The sequence below is a fragment of the Paroedura picta genome, chromosome 8 (genome assembly GCF_049243985.1).
Source record: "Paroedura picta isolate Pp20150507F chromosome 8, Ppicta_v3.0, whole genome shotgun sequence".
Classification (NCBI taxonomy): Eukaryota; Metazoa; Chordata; class Lepidosauria; order Squamata; family Gekkonidae; genus Paroedura; species Paroedura picta.
Window position 1 is genome coordinate 4826823 of NC_135376.1, and position 22351 is coordinate 4849173.

Genomic DNA, 22351 nt, shown 5'->3' on the forward strand with positions numbered 1-22351 from the left:
AGTGTGGACTTCTAATCTGGCGAACCGAGGTCGATTCTGCGCTCCCCCACATGCAGCCAGCTGGGTGACCTTGGGCTTGCCATGGCACTGATAAAACTGTTCTGACCGGGCAGTGATATCAGGGCTCTCTCAGCCTCACCCACCCCACAGGGTGTCTGTTGTGGGGAGAGGAAAGGGAGGGAGACTGTAAGCCGCTTTGAGCCTCCTTCGGGTAGGGAAAAGCGGCATATAAGAACCAACTCTTCTTCTTCTGTGCGTGGCAGGATATAAATTTAATAAATAATAAAAAAAATTGGGAAACACATTAAAACTTCCAAAATCTCCCAGAGAATTGTCAAAATCAATATGATCTATTACTCTGCAGTAATCTTCATGGGTCCACTATCCTTCAGGAGTGAGAGTAGGCCATTCATAGTCATGTCTTCAGCAGGTAGCAAGTTGACCACTACAACAGCCATTATTCAGTACAGGATAGCAAGTCCTACAAAAGATCTTTTTTTTAATGTGTGAAACCCTATCCAGAGGAAGGCCCATTTTTTTGAAAAGAACTGGCAAGCTAACTTCATCATGAGCTCTATCTGTGCATTATTTCACCATAGGTCAATGCCAGGACATCGCATTTTTGGTCCATAAGAAATAATGATTACATGATTGCACTCATCTGGTTGGCTTGGTTTTGTGTACCACCACTATGGCAATAGGTGTTCCTTTATATTTGTGATACTGGCATCCTGCGAGCTTACTGTCAAAATGGAATTCTAGTACATTCATCAACTGCTGAAGAAAGCATGTCAATATACTGACGAAGATGAGGAGCAAATATTTACTAACAAATACTGAGATGGCAAACAAAAGAACGAGATAGTCTGACCATGGGGAAGAGCTTGCATGGACCAAACCCAAAACATTATAGGCCTTAACTCTTGACCATATCTCAAATGGAATTGACATCCCAATGAAATGCATCATGCAAAGACTCCTGGAATACTGACGTTGACCTCTCTTCTCTATCATTAATAGAGTCATTATATCAGAACTGAACAGGAACTATATCCAAATTAGATGCTTGCCTGATGATTGATTCCAAAATGAGTTAACAATGATCCCGAATGACTTACTATATATTTAGCTTTATCAGAGATGAATATAGAAGGAGGTCCATATAAAACGGCCAGGGCAACAATCTGGAAGGAAGGAAGAGTCAGGAGAGGAACACCTCCCAGCTGAAAGATACCAAGACAGAGAAAAAGAAGCAAGGAAAATGTTGGGAATACAGGCAATTTTGATTACCTTGCTGCTGGGTCTCTTGTGTGTACAATTTCTGAAACAATTCTGGTCACAAAATCCCTACCCTCCTGGACCTATTCGATTTCCTGTCTTCGGAAGCATGTGGAAAATAGGACTGAAGCTTTCTAAAGATACTTTCATCAAGGTATGTAACTCCATATCATTAAACTATGCGGTGAATAAAGGGAGAAATATCTGTAATCCTTTTCATACCAGGCTTACACAGGTTGCTTGGTACTGTTTCATAGTCATGGATGCAGTCTCAGATATGAGCGCAGGAGCTGTACTTAAAGAAAGCTGTAGCTTCCTCCTCAAAGACAGCCACTCTGTCCTATCTTCTGAAGGTGTGGTCTACAAAATATTCTCTACATAGTTGCTTCATGGCCATCACATGAATGCCCAACTCTAAGGAAGGGGACTTGTAAGGAAGAATGGTAACTTTTCTGGCCATCCACCGAATAATCATCAGTTTCACATAAGCAACCTGTTTTGTTTGTTGGCAGTCTTTGTGCCATTCAAAAAATGTGGTGTCTAGGGGGCTAGATACCTGATGTCAGGTGCTGGTTTCCTTAAAGAAACAGTTCCCAAAGGTTTTTCAAAAGGAGCGTCAGTTTTAGCACAATGCATCTCTCAAAATTTCTCTAAGGCTGAAGTTAGTGACCCAATAGAAGACCCGCACAGACATGTAACAGAATATCTGGAGAAAGGAGCAAAATCAGCCATCATATGAACCCTTTACAGTATTAGCTTCTTATAGAATCATAGAGTTGGAAGGGGCCATACAGGCCATCGAGTCCAACCCCCTGCTCAACGCAGGATCAGCCCTAAGCATCCTAAAGCATTCTTGATAAGTGCATATCAAATGTTAATGACAGGTATCTTCTTCAATATTTGAAAGACATGTTTATCCCTTTTATAGGGCTGGAGTGGCAAAGAAAAGGATTTTTTACCTTCTTGAAGGCATAGCATATTAGAGGCAAAATGCTACTCCACTAATTAAGTTATAGAATCCTAGAGTTGGAAGGGGCCATACAGGCCATTGATTTCTTTAATAAAATATTTATACCATATCTTTCACAGTGTGAGACAGAGGCTGAAATGCAGGTATGCGCTCAAATGCAGTGGTTGAAAAGGCAGGTAGGAACTCAAAACACATGAAATATTTGTAAATTCGCATTAGAACATTATGAATGCTACTATATGAAACGATAGGGGGGGGGGGGAAGCCAGTCTTAACTCTGTTTCTACTACACTTACTCCTCTGCATAAACATTGATTTTGCAGAATGTCAGAATGGGATCTCAGCGACCCAGGTTCCAAACCCCACTCTGTCTTTGAAGCTTGCTGGGTGACATTGTCCCATTCACATGGTCTCAGCTCATCCTGCTTCACAGGATCCTCATTGAAAATAATGGTGAGGTAGAAGTGAAATGAGTAAGGGTAGACAGGTAAGATAAAGCTATAGATGGATGCTGAAAAAGTAGAGTGTACTACAGGAAAGGCAGGAGAGAAAGACAGAAAGTAAGGAATCCGAGAGAAGGGAAATGGGCGGAGAAAAGAGCTGCATTTGGCCAGGAGCTGAAGAGGTAAAGAGTGAACTGCATGCGTTACATCCAAGCAGACTAGTTGAATTTATGAAATGTTTTCTCTTGTCTCTTTCAACATAAATGGCAGCTGGCAAAACAATATGGAAACATTTACATGCTGTGGATGGGACCTATAAAGTTAGTTGTACTTTCTGGATATGATGCAGTGACAGAAGGGCTGGTCAACCATTCGGAAAGCTTTGTTGATCGGCCAGTGACCCCTTTCCTGAAAGCTATAGCAAAAGAACAGGGTAAGTCTTTGGGAAGCATAAATATTTGGGATAGGAATTGTTCCACCATCCCTCAAATAAAGACATCACACATTATTCAACTGGGATTTATTTATCAAAATGATCTGACCCATATTAATATTCAACCTCCTGGGTGAGGACCTACCCACTGGGCTGCAAGAGGCACACCTACCTTAAGTACCTGATAATAACTAAGTTCAGAGCCGGGTTGCTTGGGTCTGCCGTAACATCGGGAAAAGTGCCAGGCAGAGTTCAGAAGCTGCAGTTCTGTCTCAGCCGAGGCTGGCTGGCTTGGGATGGGAGTGGGATATTGACTGCAAGGGGGAGTGGGGTGGTGGGTACACTGCTTAGTTTGGGCTATGGAGGCTTTGGTTGATTGTGGGGGTTTTGTTGCACTATAACTCTGCTGTCCAGCAGGTTAGATCCCCCCACAGGTGGAGAGGGAAGCCAGAATAAGCTGTGAGATGTGCCTTGGGAGTCAGGTATGGGGGTGGGCAAAGAGTAGGGATGTATACCTCCCCAATTGGTATTTTTTTGATTCAGCCCAAATCAGTTTGGCTATATTCAGTGGTCAGGGGGAGGCAGTTGAGGTAGAGGCACCAAATGTTTGATATGTTTGCTGGAGCTTCTCCTCAAAGGAACCCCCAAGATTGGACCAGAGGGTCCAATTCTATGAGCACCCAAAGCGGGTGAACTGCAAACAGGGCGAATGGTGGGATGCTCTCCACCTGATGCCCTGAGCCCCCAGAACAGCCTTCCAGACATAAGCCACATTCTGCCATTGCACCATCCAAAGACTGAATTGTCTGCCTGGGAGCCCAGGGGCCAGCGGACATGATGATGGGTCTTCCCACCATACACGCGGCTCCCGAGCTGGTGAGTTCATAACGTTCTTCGTTCCTCCCCTGCTAGTATCAGCCAGGGGGAAATGCCTTGGAGGGTCCCAGGTTCACAGTAGAAGGAAGAGGAGGAGGAACAATGACTGCCAGAACCAGCAGTCGTGGTCTCCCTGCCGAGGCCCCTACTGGACTTGGGGCCAATTGCCTTGGCGTCCTTCCCCAGAGATGATGGAACTTGCCAGAGAGGCCTTTGTACATGAGCCCAGGGATGTTCCTCAGTGCCAGGCCGCCGGGTTTTATGTCTGGGTTTTTTTTATTGGGGATTTTATCCAGACTGTTGTAACCCGCCACAAGCCATTCGGGAGTGGTGGCCCCAGATTTATGGTCTCTTTATACTAAAGTCTCAATGGCAAAATAAAATACGCTAACGCTGCTCTGCCACCTTTTGATATTAATCACCAATAGCCTTTTGGTTCAAATGAATCCCATCTCTTTCAAATGGATTCACCTTGTCACTAAAAGTTTCCCAGGGCCTAACAAAAGTGAACCCTTTATCCCATCACCATTTTCTCATGGTGATTTTCTCATTGAGACCCCTGATCTGTGCTGGTCAAGCTAGCCTTTATGAGAATGTTACCTATCCAGACAGCATGTTATGTCCGCAACCTTCACACTAAGCAGGCAAATCACCATGGAGTACAAACATCTGTAATAGGCCCAGTTTCTATATCCTTAATTATCAAATCACCGGCTACCAGAACCACCCCCCCCAGCCCTCTAGCAGTATCCTCTCTATGAGAGGATTTTGGTCTATCACCAAAGGAAGGGGTCTCAACTTTTTGTTGGGACTTTTGGACTAGATTCAGTTCTAGGTCTCCCCAGAAAATTAGAGCTGCAGAATAACAGAGCATTTTGAAATTTTGCAGTTATTAGTTACCTTTATGGGTGAGGCATAGATCCAGACTCACAGTACTTTGAGGTTTAAAATAAAGATAATCTTTACTAGGAAAGATTACTAATAAAATATACCACATTCATTTGATTCCATTTCCTTACTGAAGCAGAGTACAAAAATTTAAAAGATTGTATCAATCAAATAAATCACGTTGCAGGCCCCTATTTCTGGCAGCCAGCAGACTACATGCCCATACATCAGCAGAGATCCTTAATTGAAAACATTGCTTCTTGCATCAGAACACACACTGATTTTTTTCTTCTTCCTGAAGAAGCAGGAAGTAGGTGAGAGTCTACCTTAAACAAAGAAGACTCAGATCAGGTGCTGGAGTTTTTCCACTGTTCATGGCTGCAATTCCCAGCATTAACCACCCGCACCACTAGTGAGCACACAGGTGCAGTTTAGCTGCTTAAACAGCTTAACAAGCATCTTAAACAGCTGACTTCACCAAATTACTTGCTGATTGCAATTCCAACACTCTCCTTCTCAGACTGATGAGACCTTGAGACTCTCACTCTTCCCATCAGTAGAACAACTGTGAACACAAGCATGGGAGTGTTCTGGTAAGTCCCTGAAGAATTCTTTGCCTCAGCTTTTCTAAATCAGGAAGCCTAGCTTCAAGGGAACAAAGCAGCACTGAGCGTCATAAGCTCTGTGCGATGAGCACATAGCCATAGTTTTCATCCAGTGGGTGAATAATCATACAGCCTCTGCAAAATCCTGGATAGTCTCCACATTCTTGCTGGCTTTCCACTTTCATAACTGGTTAGTGATTTAAAAGTATCTAGAGTAGCCTTTCTCAACTTTCTTTTTAACCATTGAGAAACCCCTGAAACATTATTTAGGCTTTGAGAACCCCCAGAAGTGGTGAGATCATGCCAAATATGGTTTGGAAGGAGAGCTGGGTACATGTCCAACTGGGCCCCTCCCCTTCCCACTCCCTCATTGGCCATTTTATGGAATGGGTGGGTGGGTCAACATGACCATACATAGTCATATCATCCAACAAATGTTTAACAAATTTTTAAAACTATATTAAATACTAATTAACTCCCACCCATTTGGGAAACCCTTCTAGGACCATCAAGAAACCCCAGGGTTTCATAAAACCCGGTTGAGAAAGCCTGAACTAGACTGATGCTGGGTCCTCAGGCCTGATCTCCAGACCATGAGCCCTTTGGTTCTCAACCTGCAGCTTGCATCTCTGCCTGGGCCAGGGGTGGATAAACTGTGGGCTCTCCAGATGTCCATGGACTACAATTCCCATGAGCCTCTACCAGCATGCAGTTCAGAGCCTCTCAACCCCCACCTCCCAATTGCCAAAGGTGGCCTTGAAACATTTCCAGGCAAACAGACCTTGCCCAGTGAACAACAGATCAGACAAAGGACCCAAACAAAAACCACTCTACAGCAGGCTACAAGCACCCACTCACCTTCAAACTCTGTCTTCTCCCAAGCAACCCCAGGTAATGTTCCTCAGTAGTTTAGCAAAGGCAAAAATCCCCACATTCACCTTTCCAGCATCTCTCTCCTGTATTCTTTATCCCAGTCCACCTGGCTCAGTTCTGTTTCTCAGTTGCAATTCCAGATCCCCAAGTCCTGCCATGAGACTGGCAAACCTTACTGCTGCCCTTTCTAATACTGCCCTCTTGCTGAGCTGGGAAGTGCTAGCAGCCTGCCCTACCTTCAGGGAGGAAGAAAGAGAGACTGTCACCTCCCGCCTTCTTGTTGTGAGCTGCTTGTCTCTTATCACTGTGGAGAGCCCTGCTGGAAAACGCTGGAGCACAAGAGGAGGATTAAGAAGGTGCTTGAGTCCATGCACTTGAGGGATAGCTCCTGACTCAGCTCTATCATCAGTCAGTCATTTGCAGCTCTCTGACACATTCAGAGGATGAAGCCAGAATTGGTGTTCCCCTTTGGCACAGGATTCTAGTAGCTGGTGAGACATTATTGTTAGTAGTACTTCTTGGACCTGAATGGTTGGAAGCCCATCTGTTAAAGTGCTAATAGTTTCAGATGTCAAGGGGGTGGGGTGTGGGTACCACTGGCTTGATACATCCTGTGTTTGGGCTCAGTTCTAGGTAGGACACAGGGGGGCCAGCTTCAGGAGTGCATTGGGTGAGGCACGTGCTAGGCCCATTCCTGCTGTGAAATCTTTGGGGTATTTTCCTGGCAGTACAGACTTCTCACCTTAGTAGACTGGTGAATGGCAGCTTTATTACTTCAGAGTGAAGAGCGATGGATGCTAAGCTCTCACCAAAGTCAAGGGGCAGCTTGCTCACTCTAGTCTCACTCTTCACCTCTCTTTTTGCTTGTTGCAACATTTGTAAAATAAGTTCTGCGTGTCACAGAAAAGTACAGATGGTTGATGTCTAGTATTTATCCTCAGAGCCAGCTTGGTGTAGTGGTTAGGAGTGCGGACTTCTAAACTGGCGAGCCGGATTTGATTCCACGCTCCCCGACATGCAACCAGCTGGGTGACCTTGGGCTCGCCACAGCACTGTTCCGACCAGTGGTAATATCAGGTCTCTCTCAGCCTCCCCTCCCTCACAGGGTGTCTGTTGTGGGGAGAGGGAAGGGAAGGCGACTGTAAGCCAGGTTGAGTCTCCTTTGGGTAGAGAAAAGCAGCATATAAGAACCAGCTCTTCTTCGTCTTCTTCCGTTGCTTTCCCCCACAACTGCAATATTATGCTTGTGCATGCTGCAGAGAGTTATGGCAAAGCGAAAGGGATGTGTTGTAGTATCCCATCATTTTAATTCAGTATTTTCTCCAGCATGCTGGGACTGGGGTGGTCTTCCAGCACTTGCTGAAGCAGGCCCTGAAAGCTCTCAAGCATCTTGGAACGCTCCATGTTGGAGCAGCAGCCGTCACCACAACTAGCTGAAGCATCAGAGGGGCTTCCTCACAGTAGATATACTGCTTATGATGGGTACACCCAGGCAACGAAATATGCTCAGCTGTCGACCTCAAGGCAACTTTTTAAAAAAAGGTAATGAACCAATTAAATCAGGAGCCGATGGTGCAATATCAGAGACATATCACTGAATCAGATAGGGGTTGATTCTGTATCAGCATTGTGTTTGCATGCTTGTTAGAGAAGGGGTAGCTTTTCGATACGTAGAATCACAGAACCATGGAAGGGGCCATACAGGCCATCTAGTCCAACCCCCTGCTCAACGCAAGATCAGCCCAAAGCATCCTAAAGCATCCAAGAAAAGTGTGTATCCAACCTTTGCTTGAAGACTGCCATTGAGGGGGAGCTCACCACCTCCTTAGGCAGCCTATTCCACTGCTGAACTACTCTGACTGTGAAATTTTTTTCCTGATATCTAGCCTATATCGTTGTACTTGAAGTTTAAACCCATTACTGCGTGTCCTCTCCTCTGCAGCCAACGGAAACAGCATCCTGCCCTCCTCCAAGTGACAACCTTTCAAATACTTAAAGACGGCTATCATGTCCCCTCCTAACCTCCTTTTCTCCAGGCTGAAGTGTGCTGATATATTTGATCAGTTTGTTATTTTCTAGGCTTATAGTAAACCTTTCCCAAACAGTAATGTCTTTTGGAATGAATTTCTCATTGATTCTTCATGGCCCTAGGTATTATGTGGTCAAATGGCCACACCTGGAAGCAGCAGAGGAAGTTTGGACTCATCACCATGCGGAAGTTGGGACTTGGAAAGAAAGGCGTGGAGCACCAAATAGAAGAGGAGGCCCAGCAGCTTGTTCAGGCTTTTACACTTACAAAGGGTAAGTGATGTCAGGAAACTGGGCTGACCAATGGTTGATGTAGACCATTTTAAAATTTCTCATGGAGGTTTTGATTAATTTGTTGGAATATTAGGACAATGTCCCCATAATTAGCAGATTGCATAATGAATAACAGGAACAGCAGAAGCCGTGTCTTCTATGTGCATTCAGTAAACAAACATGCACTTCCTTACTGTTGGAAATCCATTCTAGAGAGAACAGAGGAGAAACAGATTATTGAGCTATTATAACTAACTAGGATGAAGAGACACAATAAAATCCAGTAGCACCTTTAAGACCAACAAAGATTTATTCAGGGCGTGAGCTTTCGAGTGCAAGCACTCTTCCTCAGATTATGATCTCCTTACATGACAGGGAATATATAGCAAAAATCAATTCTGTTACATCAGTAGACTGTGTCACAACCAAATACAGCCAATGATAATTTTTTGTCAAAATAGCCAATCAATCCCCTGGAATACAATGTAGTTTACAAAAACACAAGGAGAAACCAAACAGCCTGTTGTCAGTGATCAAAGGCTGTCACTTCCTCCATCCATCTCCATACAACTGTGAAACATTCCTGCCAAGGAATTGCTGGTAACTATCCCAAGGCCAGCGAGTCAAACTTAAAATTCCATTGCCATATCTTACAGTCACATTATCACAAATAAAATACATAGTGAGGAATATGGATACACAAGTTGAACAAGGTTAGCATGAATAGTGAGATAAAAAACCTTTGTCCCTGTTGAGTCCTGGGTATGTCATAGTATTGAGTGTTGTAATAACTTGCATTTCTGCAATCTTCCTTTCTATCCTGTTCTTGAAGTTCCTTTGTAATACAACAGTTTTACTGTACCCTAAGAGTACCCTTAGTGAATGTCCTGGAAGGTTGAAGTGTTCTCCCACAGGTTTTTCAATTGTGTAGTTTTTTAAAGAGAAATTCGGGAATCCATCCTGCTTTCATGCTGCAGAGATGGAAACGGCAGTCTGTGTGATAGAGAGGGATTGAAGAAGGCAGAAGGAAGGAATTTGGTCCCCTAAGAGGATCAGTCTACACACCAATCAAAGGGATAGCAATGAAGTTGAGACAGGGAGGCTCTTCTGTCCCCTGCCCATCTGTCTTTCTAGCTCTCTGCAGTCTGAGGATAAGAGACATCGTAAAAGTCCTCAACATCCACTCTTGATACCTCCTGGCTCAGTCCACAAGATTCATCTTCTTCCTCAACTCTTCAAAATGCACCGTAATGAGTGGCTTAGAACAAGGGCTGCTCGATAACTTCTTCTCTTTGCAGGTCTCTCACTAGGTGATACTTTATGGCAGCAGGCTTGGTACATAGGTGCCCATTTTCTTGGTTGGATACTTGAATGCAGCTTGGGTTGTCTTCATAAAGTTGTATGGGTTGTGGCACATACAAGCCTAGGTCTGTCAGCAAGGGGCGCATAGAGCTGATATGCACCCAGCTTCAGTGGTAGACACAGCAATTATATTAATATTTTTGCATCCAACTTTGTTTTCAGGGCAGCCATTTGACCCAGCAATGCCCATCACTATTTCCGTCTCCAATGTGATCTCTGCTGTGGCTTGTGGATATCGGTTTTCTCCTGAAGATAAAGAATTCCTCAAGTTGTTGGAAGCTATTGACTATATCTTAAAAATTTCAACTACCATCTTTCATACTGCAAGTCATTTTCTTTGGTTTTCCTATTAGCTCAGAAAAGGTTTTTTGTGTGTGGTTCTAGCCAGCTCTTCCTTCCCTCTAGTGTGGTGAGGCCCTTTTGTCCTCTGCAAGTAAGGGGGCCCTTAGAACTGGATCCATAAGACTTGGACTCATTGCTTCAGTTTGCTTGAAACTCAGGGAGTTTCTAGACTAGAGGGAGTATATTCTGTGCAAATGTTGTGCAATTCTTTGCCCCAGACCATTAAACTGGGTTCCTATTGAAAATAATGGTCCTGAAATACCAGAGCGTGAAGAACATACCCATATTTGGTACCCAATTGTGCAATGTCCTACCCCAAAGCCAAGAATGTTAATCTAGGCCATAATGCTGATCTAGGATTTTTTTGAGTTCATGCATTGGCATCGGTGTGCATTAATGGTTTTATCAAGTCACTTCATGGTACTGATTCCATATGGTATCTATCGTTCCTGTAGATGTTCATAGTTTTCCCATGGCTCATGAAACATCTCCCGGGGCCTCCCAGGAAGGCACTTGCCTACAATGATGTTATTCATTCCTTTGCACGGAAGGAGATAGAAAAGCATAAGGAGCATCAAGCTGTTCATGAGCCACAAGATTTCATTGATTTCTATCTACATCAGATGAAGAAAGTAAGTATCTGCCTTGCATGTGTAATCAGATGCCCCCTATGAAAATCCCAATGATAACGGTAAATATAAATGGATTATTTGAAATCTGTATGCCTATTACGTTATAAGAGCTCTGGGTTCTCAAGAATGGAAGAAGCTGTCCTCTCTTGCAACTGTTGGCTAAAGAGGCAGCCTCCTAATTAGTTGGGAAATTAGTTTTAAGGTGAAAGAGCATGAGGGAGTAACTGGGATTTTATGCCTATATATATATGGGGATTTCCCCCCTTCTGAGAACACTTAAATAAACCAGGCAGATGTTCAACTGGATCATTTATATTAAGAAAAAAAGAGTAAAACAAAAAGAATGACTACAAATATACACAAGAGCTAACTAAGAGGAAACTTAGGGAGGAAAGAGGAGAAGTATGATAATTACCACTCTTGGAGAGGTCTATAGAAGCAGCAAAATGATCTGCATCTTATTTATTTATTTAATTACATTTGTATACCACTTTCCCCTGAAGCTCAGAGTGGTTTTGTGAAGAGAACAGAGACTAACAAAGTTGGGATGTATATGGAGGATCCAAGATTTAGGGCAAAATGTGTCCTCTGGCAGATGTGAGATGTTTGCCAGAAAAAACAGTAAATGAATGGCTTTCCTCAGTTGGACAGTGGATGTGAATGGGTCTTGATGACCTTGTAAGCACAGGACGGGAAAAGCTACTAGGTTTGGTGAATAGAATTAAGTGCTGCCTAATTAAGGTAAATGAAGGAAGTGAGGCTGGACTTTGATGAGATTTGTCAGAGGTGAATCCAAAGGTTCTGGGAGGTCCCATTGTCCAAAATTATACATCTTTCCTGGGGGCAGGGGACAGCTGCTCATACTCACACTTCTAAACTGCATGTCTAAGCTTGTTTCTGACTGACATACATTTTGTATCATTTTGGGACAGGCAGTGTCTTGCAGTTATGATTTTTCAGGAAATACTTTAGGAAAGGACTTTATCAGTATTCTTGCTATAAATCCCCCCCCCCCATTAGAAGAGGGCATTGATTGCTGATACCACTGCTATAGTTGCTAAAGTGTTATGCACTGCCTACAAACATTTCAACTACTTAGAAATTTCATTTTCATAGGACACAGGACTTGATGGTGCTGGGCAATACTGTTGGAAAGGGAACTGATTAAGCCAATCTTTCTCTTACAATTGAGTTGAACAAGTGGATTATAATGTAACTATGACTAGTATAATGCAAAGTAGTTTGAAATAGTAAAGGTAAAGGTTAAGGTATCCCCTGTGAAAGCACTGGGTCATCTCTGACCCTTGGGTTGACGGCCCTCTAGCGTTTTCATGGCAGACTCAATACGGGGTGGTTTGCCAGTGCCTTCCCCAGTCATTACCGTTTACCCCCCAGCAAACAAGCTGGGTACTCATTTTACCGACCTTGGAAGGACGGAAGGCTGAGTCAACCTTGAGCCAGCTGCTGGGATTGAACTCCCAGCTTCATGGGCAGAGCTTCAGACTGCATGTCTGCTGCCTTACCACTCTGCGCCACAAGAGGCTCATAGTTTGAAATAGTATATATGCTTGGTCTGTGAACAGAGACAGCCAAATGCTCTACTTCAAAGATGATGCCTCAAGATGCTTCCATGATTGAGAGGACAGGCAGGAGGCAAAAGGGCAAGGTCTCTTCTAACTGCTGTCAGCAATTGGTTATCTATTTGCCCATTATTCTCTTAATGGCCCATTATGCACGGCCGCCGAAACGGCGATTTCGGGTCACGTGGAAAACGCGGAGGGGGAAGACGCGACGCATACCGGTTATGCACGGGGTGGGGCGCGACGGCGGCAAAACCCAGAGTAACCGATTATGCACGCGCCGATCCGGGCGCCGCTTCTGGTTGCGCCCCGCTCACCCGGAAGCTGCGCTTTCTTCCGCGTTTCACTGACGCGGCTTTTTCGGCGGCATGCACCGAAGCTGCAGCCGGTTGCAGCCGGCTCCGTGCGTTATCCGTGATTTTAGTCGCCGCCATTCCACCCCGAATGTGCGCTAAAACCCCCGTGCATAATGGGTCAATGTAGACACATTAAGTTTCCCATGCGATTCAAACTCAAGTGAATACAAGCATTGTATTCTGTTTTTGCTGTTTTTGCTGTCAAATTGCTGTTTTTCCCTATTTATCTCTGGAATCTGTTAATAATTTTCATGATGCTTGTGTTAATTTACTCTCACATGCTACCTATAAGTTTAAACTGATTACTTTCATTCCATGACATAGTATCTGAGGAAGTGTGTGCGCACACAAAAGCTCATACCTGGAATAAAACTTGGTTGGTCTTAAAGGAGCCACTGGACTTTAAATTTGTACTAAGACTATTTTAATTCTTTTAATTCTTTATGCTTTCTGTTCTGTGTTTTTGTATATCTTTCCATTACATAATGCTTGTATTTATGAATTTTTCTTCAAGGTACCATGCATAAAACTACATTGGACCCTGCATGGTTTACTGATTTTCTTTTTAATTGATAGATGGATATTTTGATTTCTTCTGAACAACATTTGATTTTCATTTGATATGTTGTTATTTTGGGGTCAAACAGGCCATGGTATGTTTATATCAGAATGTGGCTTTGGGTATGCTTGCAGCTGGTATAAGACTTTTTTCACGGCATTTTGGAGAGCCTTATAACCATGGCTGCACACTCAAAATCCTTAGAATTTGTTGAAAACCCTTTCTTACTTTTTCATTTCCCAACTACAGAGCAAGAATGACCCCCAGTCGACTTACAATGAAGAGAATCTGAGTCAGTGTATCTATGACCTCTTCATCGCAGGAACAGAAACAACATCCTTGACATTGCGATGGGCACTGCTCCTCATGGCAAATCACCCAGACATCCAAGGTATGTGCTGAATCAAGGAATGTCCCCTGGCCCAAGTTTTCCTCTTCTTTTAGTAGTCCTTTTGGGCTTTCATACAGAGTAACTAGTACAATCCAAGGCATTCGTTTGTTTCATTTCCTATTTAATATCAGCTGCTGCATGGCCCATAATGCTGCGTTGCTTTTAATGTTTTGGGATGCTGAACCAAGCCTAAAGCTTGATGTATATTGAACATGTGATTGGTTTTACTGAATCATAAACTCGATAAAGGCAAATACCATAGGGTATGCCAACCTTGGGAAGGGAAATTCCTAGAAATCTGGGCAGGAGACCTATCAGGGTTTTGGGAGGGGTGGGACATCAGCAGAGCATCTTGTCATAGTGTCCATCCTCCAAAGCAAGCACTTTCTCCAAGGGCTGCATCTGGAGGTGGGCTCCAGACTAAAGGGGCATATTTTTAATTATTTTCCTAGAGAAAGTACATCAGGAGATCGAAGATGTTTTGGGTTCTTCTCGACCTTTCAGCTATCAAGATTTGAAGAAACTGCCATATACCAACGCTGTGATTCATGAGATCATGCGTTCCCAATATATCTTATCATCTAGCATCCCTAGACAATGTACAAAGGATGTGAACATGTGTGGTTTTCTTATTCCAAAGGTACAGGGAATACTTATGCTTGCATTCTAAGAATGATGTCTACATGACGTAGCACTTTGTAAGATCTTTGGCTATAACACCGTCCTCTGCAGCAGTGACTGAAGACTACAGCTAGTCTCTCAACTAATATAGGCATTATTGTGTATGTATGCATAGACACAAGCCACAGTTCTGTAGTTTGTTTTGGCTTGTGGTTTGGGTCCAAAACACAAATTGAATTGCAAACTGATACCAACTGGGAAGCTGATTCACAAACTGAGACGTTTTATATTGGTTCACGACCCCTGATTTCTGTCCCTTGCTGTTCAGCTATATTTCACTGGGAGCAGAATGAAGGATTTAAAAGGACTGGAGCCATTTAAACCCTTGTTTTTTAGCTCTTCATGGACTGTTGGGAATTGCCATAAACTGCCATTAGAATCAGAATCACGCAGAGCTGGAAGAGCCCACAAAGGGCTATCCACCCCCCCTTCATGGGGACTTAAATCACACACTTATGACAGGTACTCATCCAGTCTCCTAAACGTTTCCATCAACGGTGCTTCCATCACCTTCTGAGGCAGCCTATTCCATCTGTGAACAGCCACCATTAGAAAATGCTTCCTAATATTTAGGTGGGATCTCTTTTCTCATATTTTGAACCCATTGCTTCTTGTCTCTAAAGCTGCAGCGAGCAAGTTGGTTCCCTCTTTAACATGTCTACCTTTTATGTAATTAAACATAGCTATCATATTATCCCATGCTCTCCTCTCCTCCAAGCTACATATACCCAATTCATAAGGCATGGATTACAATCCCTCAGCCATCCTAGTTGCCCTTCTCTGTACACATCCCAGCTTGTCAATATTCTTCGTAAACTGCAGTGACCAGAGCAGGACACAATATTCTAAATGAGGAATAACCAATGAGGAATAGAGTGGTACTTCCCTTGATTTAGATTCTGTGTTCCTAGCAATGCAAATATCCTATTAGCCTTCTTAGCTGCCACATTGCACTGTTGGCTTATATTCAACTAAGTCCACCAGAACTCCTAAGTCCCTTCTACATGTGCTACTATCAAGCCAGGTATTCCCCCCTCTTATATTAATGTATCACATTTGTATTACCCAGATGTAATACTTTACGCTTCTCTGTATTAGCATTCATTTTGTTGGCTATGGCCCAATTTCCTAATCTATCCAGATTTCCTTTCCTCTGTGGTATTAGCCACCTCACCCAATTTAGTATGATCTGAAAATTTGAGCATTGTACTCTCTATTGCTTTATCCAATTCATTAATGAAAATGTTAAGCAATACTGGCCCACAACAGAACACAGAGGTACTCCATCCAAGATGAAAATGAACCATCGATGAGCACCCTTTGTGTTCTATCAGCCAGCCAGTTACAAATCCTGTGGATTGTGACCATATCCATCCCAGTTTTTACCAACTTGCTCACAAGAATATTGTGGGGGACCTTATCAAAAGCCTTACTAAAATCAAGATATACTATATCTACCATCTTTCCTGCATCAGATTAGTCTGGCAGAACGTATCCCCGAGGAATCCATGTTTATTGAGCACCATATTATCTAAGTTCTTCCACACTGCATGTTTAATGATCTGTTCCAAAACCTTTCCTGGTTCTGACGTTAACCTGGCTGGATGGTAGTTATTGGGGACTTTTTTCCCCTTAAAAGAATGGAGACCACATTTGCCCACCTCCAGTCCACTGGAACTTTGACTGATCTCGAGGACTTCTCAGAGATTATTACTAAATATTCTGAGATGTTCTCTGCCAATTCTTTCAGCACCCTAGGATATAGTTCACCAGGCCCTGGAATTTTAATTTGATTTAAAGTAGCCAAATATTTTGGTACAGCCTCCTTATCAATTTGATCATGTATCCCTTCCTCAATATTCTTTCTTCCTTTCCCCACAGTTGAATATTTCTTCCTTATGAGAAAATGCTAAAACAAAGAAGGTCTTAAACATTTCTACCTTGTCAGGCATCTCCTGTCATCATGACACTATCATCTCCATCATCTTTAAAATTAGTGGAGGTTTATGCCAGCTCCGTGGTTCACAAACCACAAAGTGTCCCAATTTTTTTTCATTAATTAATTTGTGACTCAACACATGCCCAACTTCCGGGTAAATCCCAATTTAGCTGCCCCTGTCTCTTTTGACCTATTTGTGGTAGTTGCATTACATTTTATTCAGAAATGCATCTAATGATCAGATGACCATGAGTACCCAACGTGTCCAGACGTTTAGCATGGGTTTCTGAAGAAAGATTTTCTCATCCTAAATCCTGGGCAGCTCTTTACAAACTCAGAAGTAAAACAAGACATGCTTTTGTATATTTTTGTTGGAATGGATCGATGGCTTCGTGCTTAGAAACCAAGCTTTCATTGGTGAAAGAAGTCATTGATTCCTGAGATCCAAGAGACTGAAACATGTATACATGGGAAGGACCCAGGGCCAGTCTTGGCCTGAAGCTGTAATAGGGCTTCGAATATTCCCAAATATGTATCACTCTCTTCTTGGTGACATATTTTGTTTTCATTTTTCATCACTCTTCCTCTGGATATGGCTGACGTCTGCAAAAGCTAGAAATGGCTGGTGTGGGCCATTCTGGAGCTTTGAGAGAGGGCTGGAAACTATGATGGCCACATTTCCCACTACAGCAGATGTCAGAACCAGGTTGGTTCTGTCAAATGACTGTGGTTTTACTGTATGTGTCTCCAACCTGTTCCCCACCGCCCTTATCCTGAGTACCTATGGAACTTTGCTATGTAAATTTCCCAGAGGGGGGAACTGCTTTGTATTGTAAGTCCTGTTGAGATCTATTGAAGCATTGATCTGTAAAAGCTGTGGAGATCCCTGGGTCCGGACAAAGTCTAATAGCCTATTGGAATGTTGTTTCTGTTTCATGTGCATGCCTATGTTTATTCGTTTGTTATGGTTAGCTGTCTCTAGGGAGTTATGGCTATACCCTAATCTCCCATGGTATCCATCCTTGGGTCTCACAGAGAGAGGCCCCAGCTGCCTGGCTTGTTTACCCTATGAAGCTTCCCATGTTAATTGGATCCCACAAAGCAATTCCCCCCCCCCATGTAATTCTGCCATTATATATATTCTATTGATTTCGTAGGTTCCTTTAGACATTAATGTATGCCCTGATGTATATTTGTATATATTGCATATACATACACATTCCTTCACGCCTTCCCGTCTTTCACACCCCTGTGTCACCTCACCCATTTGATCCATGAGTTCCCAAGAGTGCCATCTCTTCTGATGTCCAGCCTGTTATCTAACATGGTTACATATTATGAATCCCTTTGAACTGTGCCTGGTTTGGATTCCCGAGGGGAGGGAACGCTCCTCCAAGCCTCTAGAATCTGTACCCCCCCCTGCCTATTGAGTCAGTCCAGATCATGACGTTGTAGGGTAACTTTTACTTCTAATAAAGAAACTGTGTTTCATTACAAGTTTGCTTATTCAGAGTAGAAGGACCTGACAGCAGGTAACCTTCTGTCAGCAGCCCTCAGAACAGCACAGCTACTCAGCAGGCCAGAGTAGTAAAGTAAGGCGGAGATCACTATCATAATGAAACTGGAAATGATTATCACACAAATCCAGTATTCAGTGGAAAACAATGATGGCTTTACTATTGGGTTTCCACTGAATCCTAGAGCAGCATGTTCAACCCAGACATGATGCCCTTAGTGTGATGGCACCAACCATCTCTCCTCCTCAGTCTCCCCCCAGTTGCCAGCCACAGGATGGAAACACGAGGAAACAGAAATGATTAGACAGTGACAGAGGGACGTTTAATATTGCTGTCTGCACGTATCCCGAGCCAATGTTTTCATCCTTGCAGGAGGCCATTGTTATTCCAGATCTCCGCTCTGTTCTTCTGGACCCTAAGCAATGGGAGAAACCTCAAGAGTTCAACCCTAATCATTTTTTGGACAAGGATGGAAGTTTTGTGGAAAGAAAAGAATTTATTCCATTTGGGGAAGGTAAAGACCAAATCCAGAACTTGTGTATGAAACAAACCGTGTTTGTTTCACTTGTGGAGTATTTTTAGTAATCACTTTTTATGCCCAATATATGATTTTGTGTAGAAGAAACTACTGAAAAATATACATTGCTGGATATAGTTTGGCAACAATGAAAAACTATTTTCCCTTTTCTTCCTCCCTCTATAATATCATAGAGCTCTTATACTAATATCCTATAACATCCCAGCATTCTCATACTAAGTCAGATCAATGGCCTTGTATTATACACTCTAACACCAAAATGCTGTTTGTAGCCCCAGCACCAAAAGGAGGGAAGAGACAGTGAGACCATCTATAACCCCCAACACATCATAAGAAGACAACACACAACTATCTGGGTAGAAAATGACCAAAACATTATTAGTTAAAGCAACTGCAAGAACCTTGGCACAGCAAGAGGCAAATGAATCCCTTCTACCTGATGAGGGGGTCAACCAGGGGATAGTAGCCACTGTGTGGTTCCTCCTGCCACTTGAGTGCAAAGGTGACAGCACCAAGCTGGACATGCTCCTTGAAGCCCTCACCCCCAAAATTGCTAAAGGGGACCAGCTTTTCTCAACTTTTTTTACCATTGAGAACCCCCTGAAATATTCTTCAGGCTCTGAGAACCTCCAGACATGGTGCAATCATGCAGAATATGGATGGGAAGCAGAGCTGTGTCCACACCCACATGGGTACCCTCCGCTTTCCACACCTTCCCGACCCATCATTCATCATTCGCCATTTTAAGAGGGGGGGGTCAGCATAACCATATATGATCATGTCACCTGATAAATGTTTAACAAATTCATAAAAACTCCTCCCACCCCTTCAGGAAACCCTTCCAGGGTCATCAAGAAACCCCAGGGTGTCACAAAATCTTGAGAAAGCCTTTTCTAGACAATACTTGAGTTTTCAAAGACAGTGTGGAATATAAATCCCAAAATGAATAAATAATATTCCTCATGTATTGCCTTCCCTGGTTTCTTTTGCAGGAGCACGTATCTGCCTGGGAGAGCAGCTGGCGAGAATTGAAATTTTCATCTTCTTCACCACCCTACTGCGGGTGTTTACCTTCCAACTGCCAGAAGGAGTCAAGGAGCTCAGCACGGAACCTGTAGTTGGCCTATCATTGGTTCCTCAACCATATAAACTCTGTGCTGTTCCCCGCTTCAGTGAATGATAGACTATACCGATTGGTGTGACTCATTTGCTCCTTCTTCCCTTTTGCTTTATCCTAAACCTGCTCTTGGATTTCTCTGTGATGGAGGCCTCTCGACATGGAATGAAGGCAGACCTGTCATGTTCCTGATTCTTCAGCTATTAGTATTACATAGCAAATGTATTCGGGGAAGTGGTTAATATAGCGGAGCCCAGTCACAAAGGTGTGACATTGGGTGCAGTAAAAATAAATCTCCCAAGAAGTTTAATGTCAAAATAAACCCTACATCAAATAGATTCAGTTCACATTCAGGCTCCAGTTGAAAGCAGAGAGAGAAAACCTTACTCTAAAGGATACTCGGATAACCCAATGTCCAAATATGTTGAGTTCCTCAGCTGAAAAAAAACAACCCTTAATTGTATTATATAATTAATTTTTGCTCAAAACATAGCTCTACTGATACATAAAACAGACAGATTCAAGTCCAGTAGCATCTCAGGGATCTAGAAAAGGGGCAATCAACCTGTGGTCCTCCAGATGTGCATGGACTACAATTCCCATGAGCCCCTGTCAGCATTTGCATGCACATCTGGAGGACCACAGGTTGACTACCCCTGATCTAGAAGATAATGGGGTATAAGCGTGTTTTTTGTTGGACAGGAGTCAGAACAGAGATCCTTATATCCCAGACAGAAGGTGGGAGGGATGTTTCAAAGAAGGAAGTTGGGATGCAGAACTACAATGTTGCACAGTTGATTAGAGTAGAGGGGAAATTCATGAGGGCCGGAAGTTAGCTTGTGAGGGCGGACACTTTGGCAGAGGTCCTTCCCATCCCCAAACCCTGATCTCCCCAGGCTCCACCCCCAAAATTTCTGGGAACTTCCCAGCTTCAAGCTGGGAACTCCCTAGGCATGATTCAGTAAATGAAGGAGGCCCACAATATATGCAGATGTAAGAAGAAGAAGAAAAAGAGTTGTTTTTTTTTACCCTGCTTTGAAGGGTCTCCAGGTGGCTTCCAATCGCCTTCCCTTCCTCTCCCCTCTCCCCACAACAGACAGCCTGTGAGGGAGGTGGGGCTGAGAGAGCTCTGACAGGTCTGCTCAGTCAGAACAGCACTGCCAGGACTGTGACAAGGCCAAGGTCACCCAGCGGGCTGCATGTGGAAGACCAGGGAATGAAACCTGCTTTACCATATTAGAAGCTGCCACTCTTAACCACTACACCACACTGGCTTCACAGGACAGGATGAGCTCACGGTCATTGTGTCTTACAGACTGCAACCCTGAACTCTGGCTTAAACTGTGAAATGTTATTAGCTGAGTCCTTGCTGAACTGGTCTCAGCCTCAGAGGGCTTGGTCTCCAGGGCCCTGATCATCGGGATCACTTTCTTCTTCAACTGCTCTATTATGTCTGCACCCTTTCTGTCTGTCAAAAGCACGGAGAGTATCCTTTCCAAGGCTATTTTGGCTTTTCTGGTTTCACTAATCAGAGTCAGGCCCAAGAGCAATTACTGGACAACTTCCTAACCTGCAAGAAGAGTTGGTTCTTATATGCCACTTTTCTCTACCCGAAGGAGGCTCAAAGTGGCTTACAACAGACACCCTGTGAGGTAGGTGAGGCTGAGAGAGCGCTGATAGCACTGCTCGGTCAGAACAGTTTTATCAGTGCTGTGGTGAGCCCAAGGTCACCCAGCTGGCTGCATGTTGGGGGAGTGCAGAATCGAACCCGTTCGCCAGATTAGAAGTCCGCACTCCTAACCACTAAACCAAACTGGTTTGCAACACAGTAAAGTGCGAGATGGCTACTGGATGACTTGATGCCACACTGCTCATTTAGGCCTGGGAGAAGCGTCCATACAACTTGAGTGAGTTGGCTGGGCCATTATACAAGTCATCTGAACAATTTGTTCACAGAATCATAGAGTTGGAAGGGGCCATACAGGCCATCTAGTCCAACCTCCTGCTCAACGCAGGATCAGACCTAAGCATCCTAAAGCATCCAAGAAAAGTGTGTATCCAACCTTTGCTTGAAGACTGCCAGTGAGGGGGAGTTCACCACCTCCTTAGGCAGCCTATTCCACTGCTGAACTACTGCTGAATTGTGAAAAGTTTTTTCCTGATATCTAGCCTATATCGTTGTAGTTTAAACCCCAGCACTCAGCCCTGAAGTACCCCGTTACTCACCTCTCTCCAGTCTGATGAAACACCATTGACAACTCTTTGAGTGCGGTTCTCGAACCAATTCCCTATCCACTTAACTATCTGAAAATCCAGATTGCAGATTGATTCATCAGAAAGGCCAAAGCTGAGAGTGAGCTAAGATTGGCCAGGGAAGCCCATTGTAACAAGAAAAGATTTTTCAGTTATGTGAGGAGCAAACGTAAAGTAAAGGAGGCAATAGGCCCACTGTTGGGTGCACATGGACAAACTCTAACGGAGGATGCAGAGAAAGCAGAAAGGCTTAGCGCCTATTTTACATCTGTTTTTCCCCACAGGTCAAAGGGTTTAGGCACATCTAGAGATAGCAGTAGCCAAAGAATAGTGTCTGGGTGGCAGGTTGACATGGATAGAGAGGTTGTTGAGAGGCATTTAGCTGCACTGGATGAGTTCAAATCCCCTGGGCCGGAT

At 43.7% G+C, this 22351-nt stretch overlaps 1 protein-coding gene across 1 annotated transcript; it reads left to right on the forward strand.

The window, feature by feature from the left end:
* The first annotated feature begins 1147 nt into the window (after positions 1–1147).
* LOC143842874 (cytochrome P450 2J2-like) lies at positions 1148–20054 on the forward strand. Its single transcript, XM_077348163.1, has 9 exons — positions 1148–1432; positions 2962–3124; positions 8518–8667; positions 10192–10352; positions 10827–11003; positions 13748–13889; positions 14342–14529; positions 18399–18540; positions 19557–20054. The coding sequence occupies exons 1-9, from the start codon at positions 1262–1264 to the stop codon at positions 19742–19744; spliced, it is 1482 nt and encodes a 493-aa protein (XP_077204278.1). The 5' UTR covers positions 1148–1261; the 3' UTR covers positions 19745–20054.
* The last annotated feature ends 2297 nt before the right edge of the window (positions 20055–22351 follow it).

Bases quoted from the DNA above. Each gene is read 5' to 3' on its own strand.
- LOC143842874 (XM_077348163.1), top strand. From the start codon at position 1,262: ATGTTGGGAATACAGGCAATTTTGATTACCTTGCTGCTGGGTCTCTTG. The intron at 8,668-10,191 runs GTAAGTGATGTC...CTTTGTTTTCAG, and splicing joins GGCTTTTACACTTACAAAGG to GGCAGCCATTTGACCCAGCA. The intron at 18,541-19,556 runs GTAAAGACCAAA...TTTCTTTTGCAG, and splicing joins ATTTATTCCATTTGGGGAAG to GAGCACGTATCTGCCTGGGA.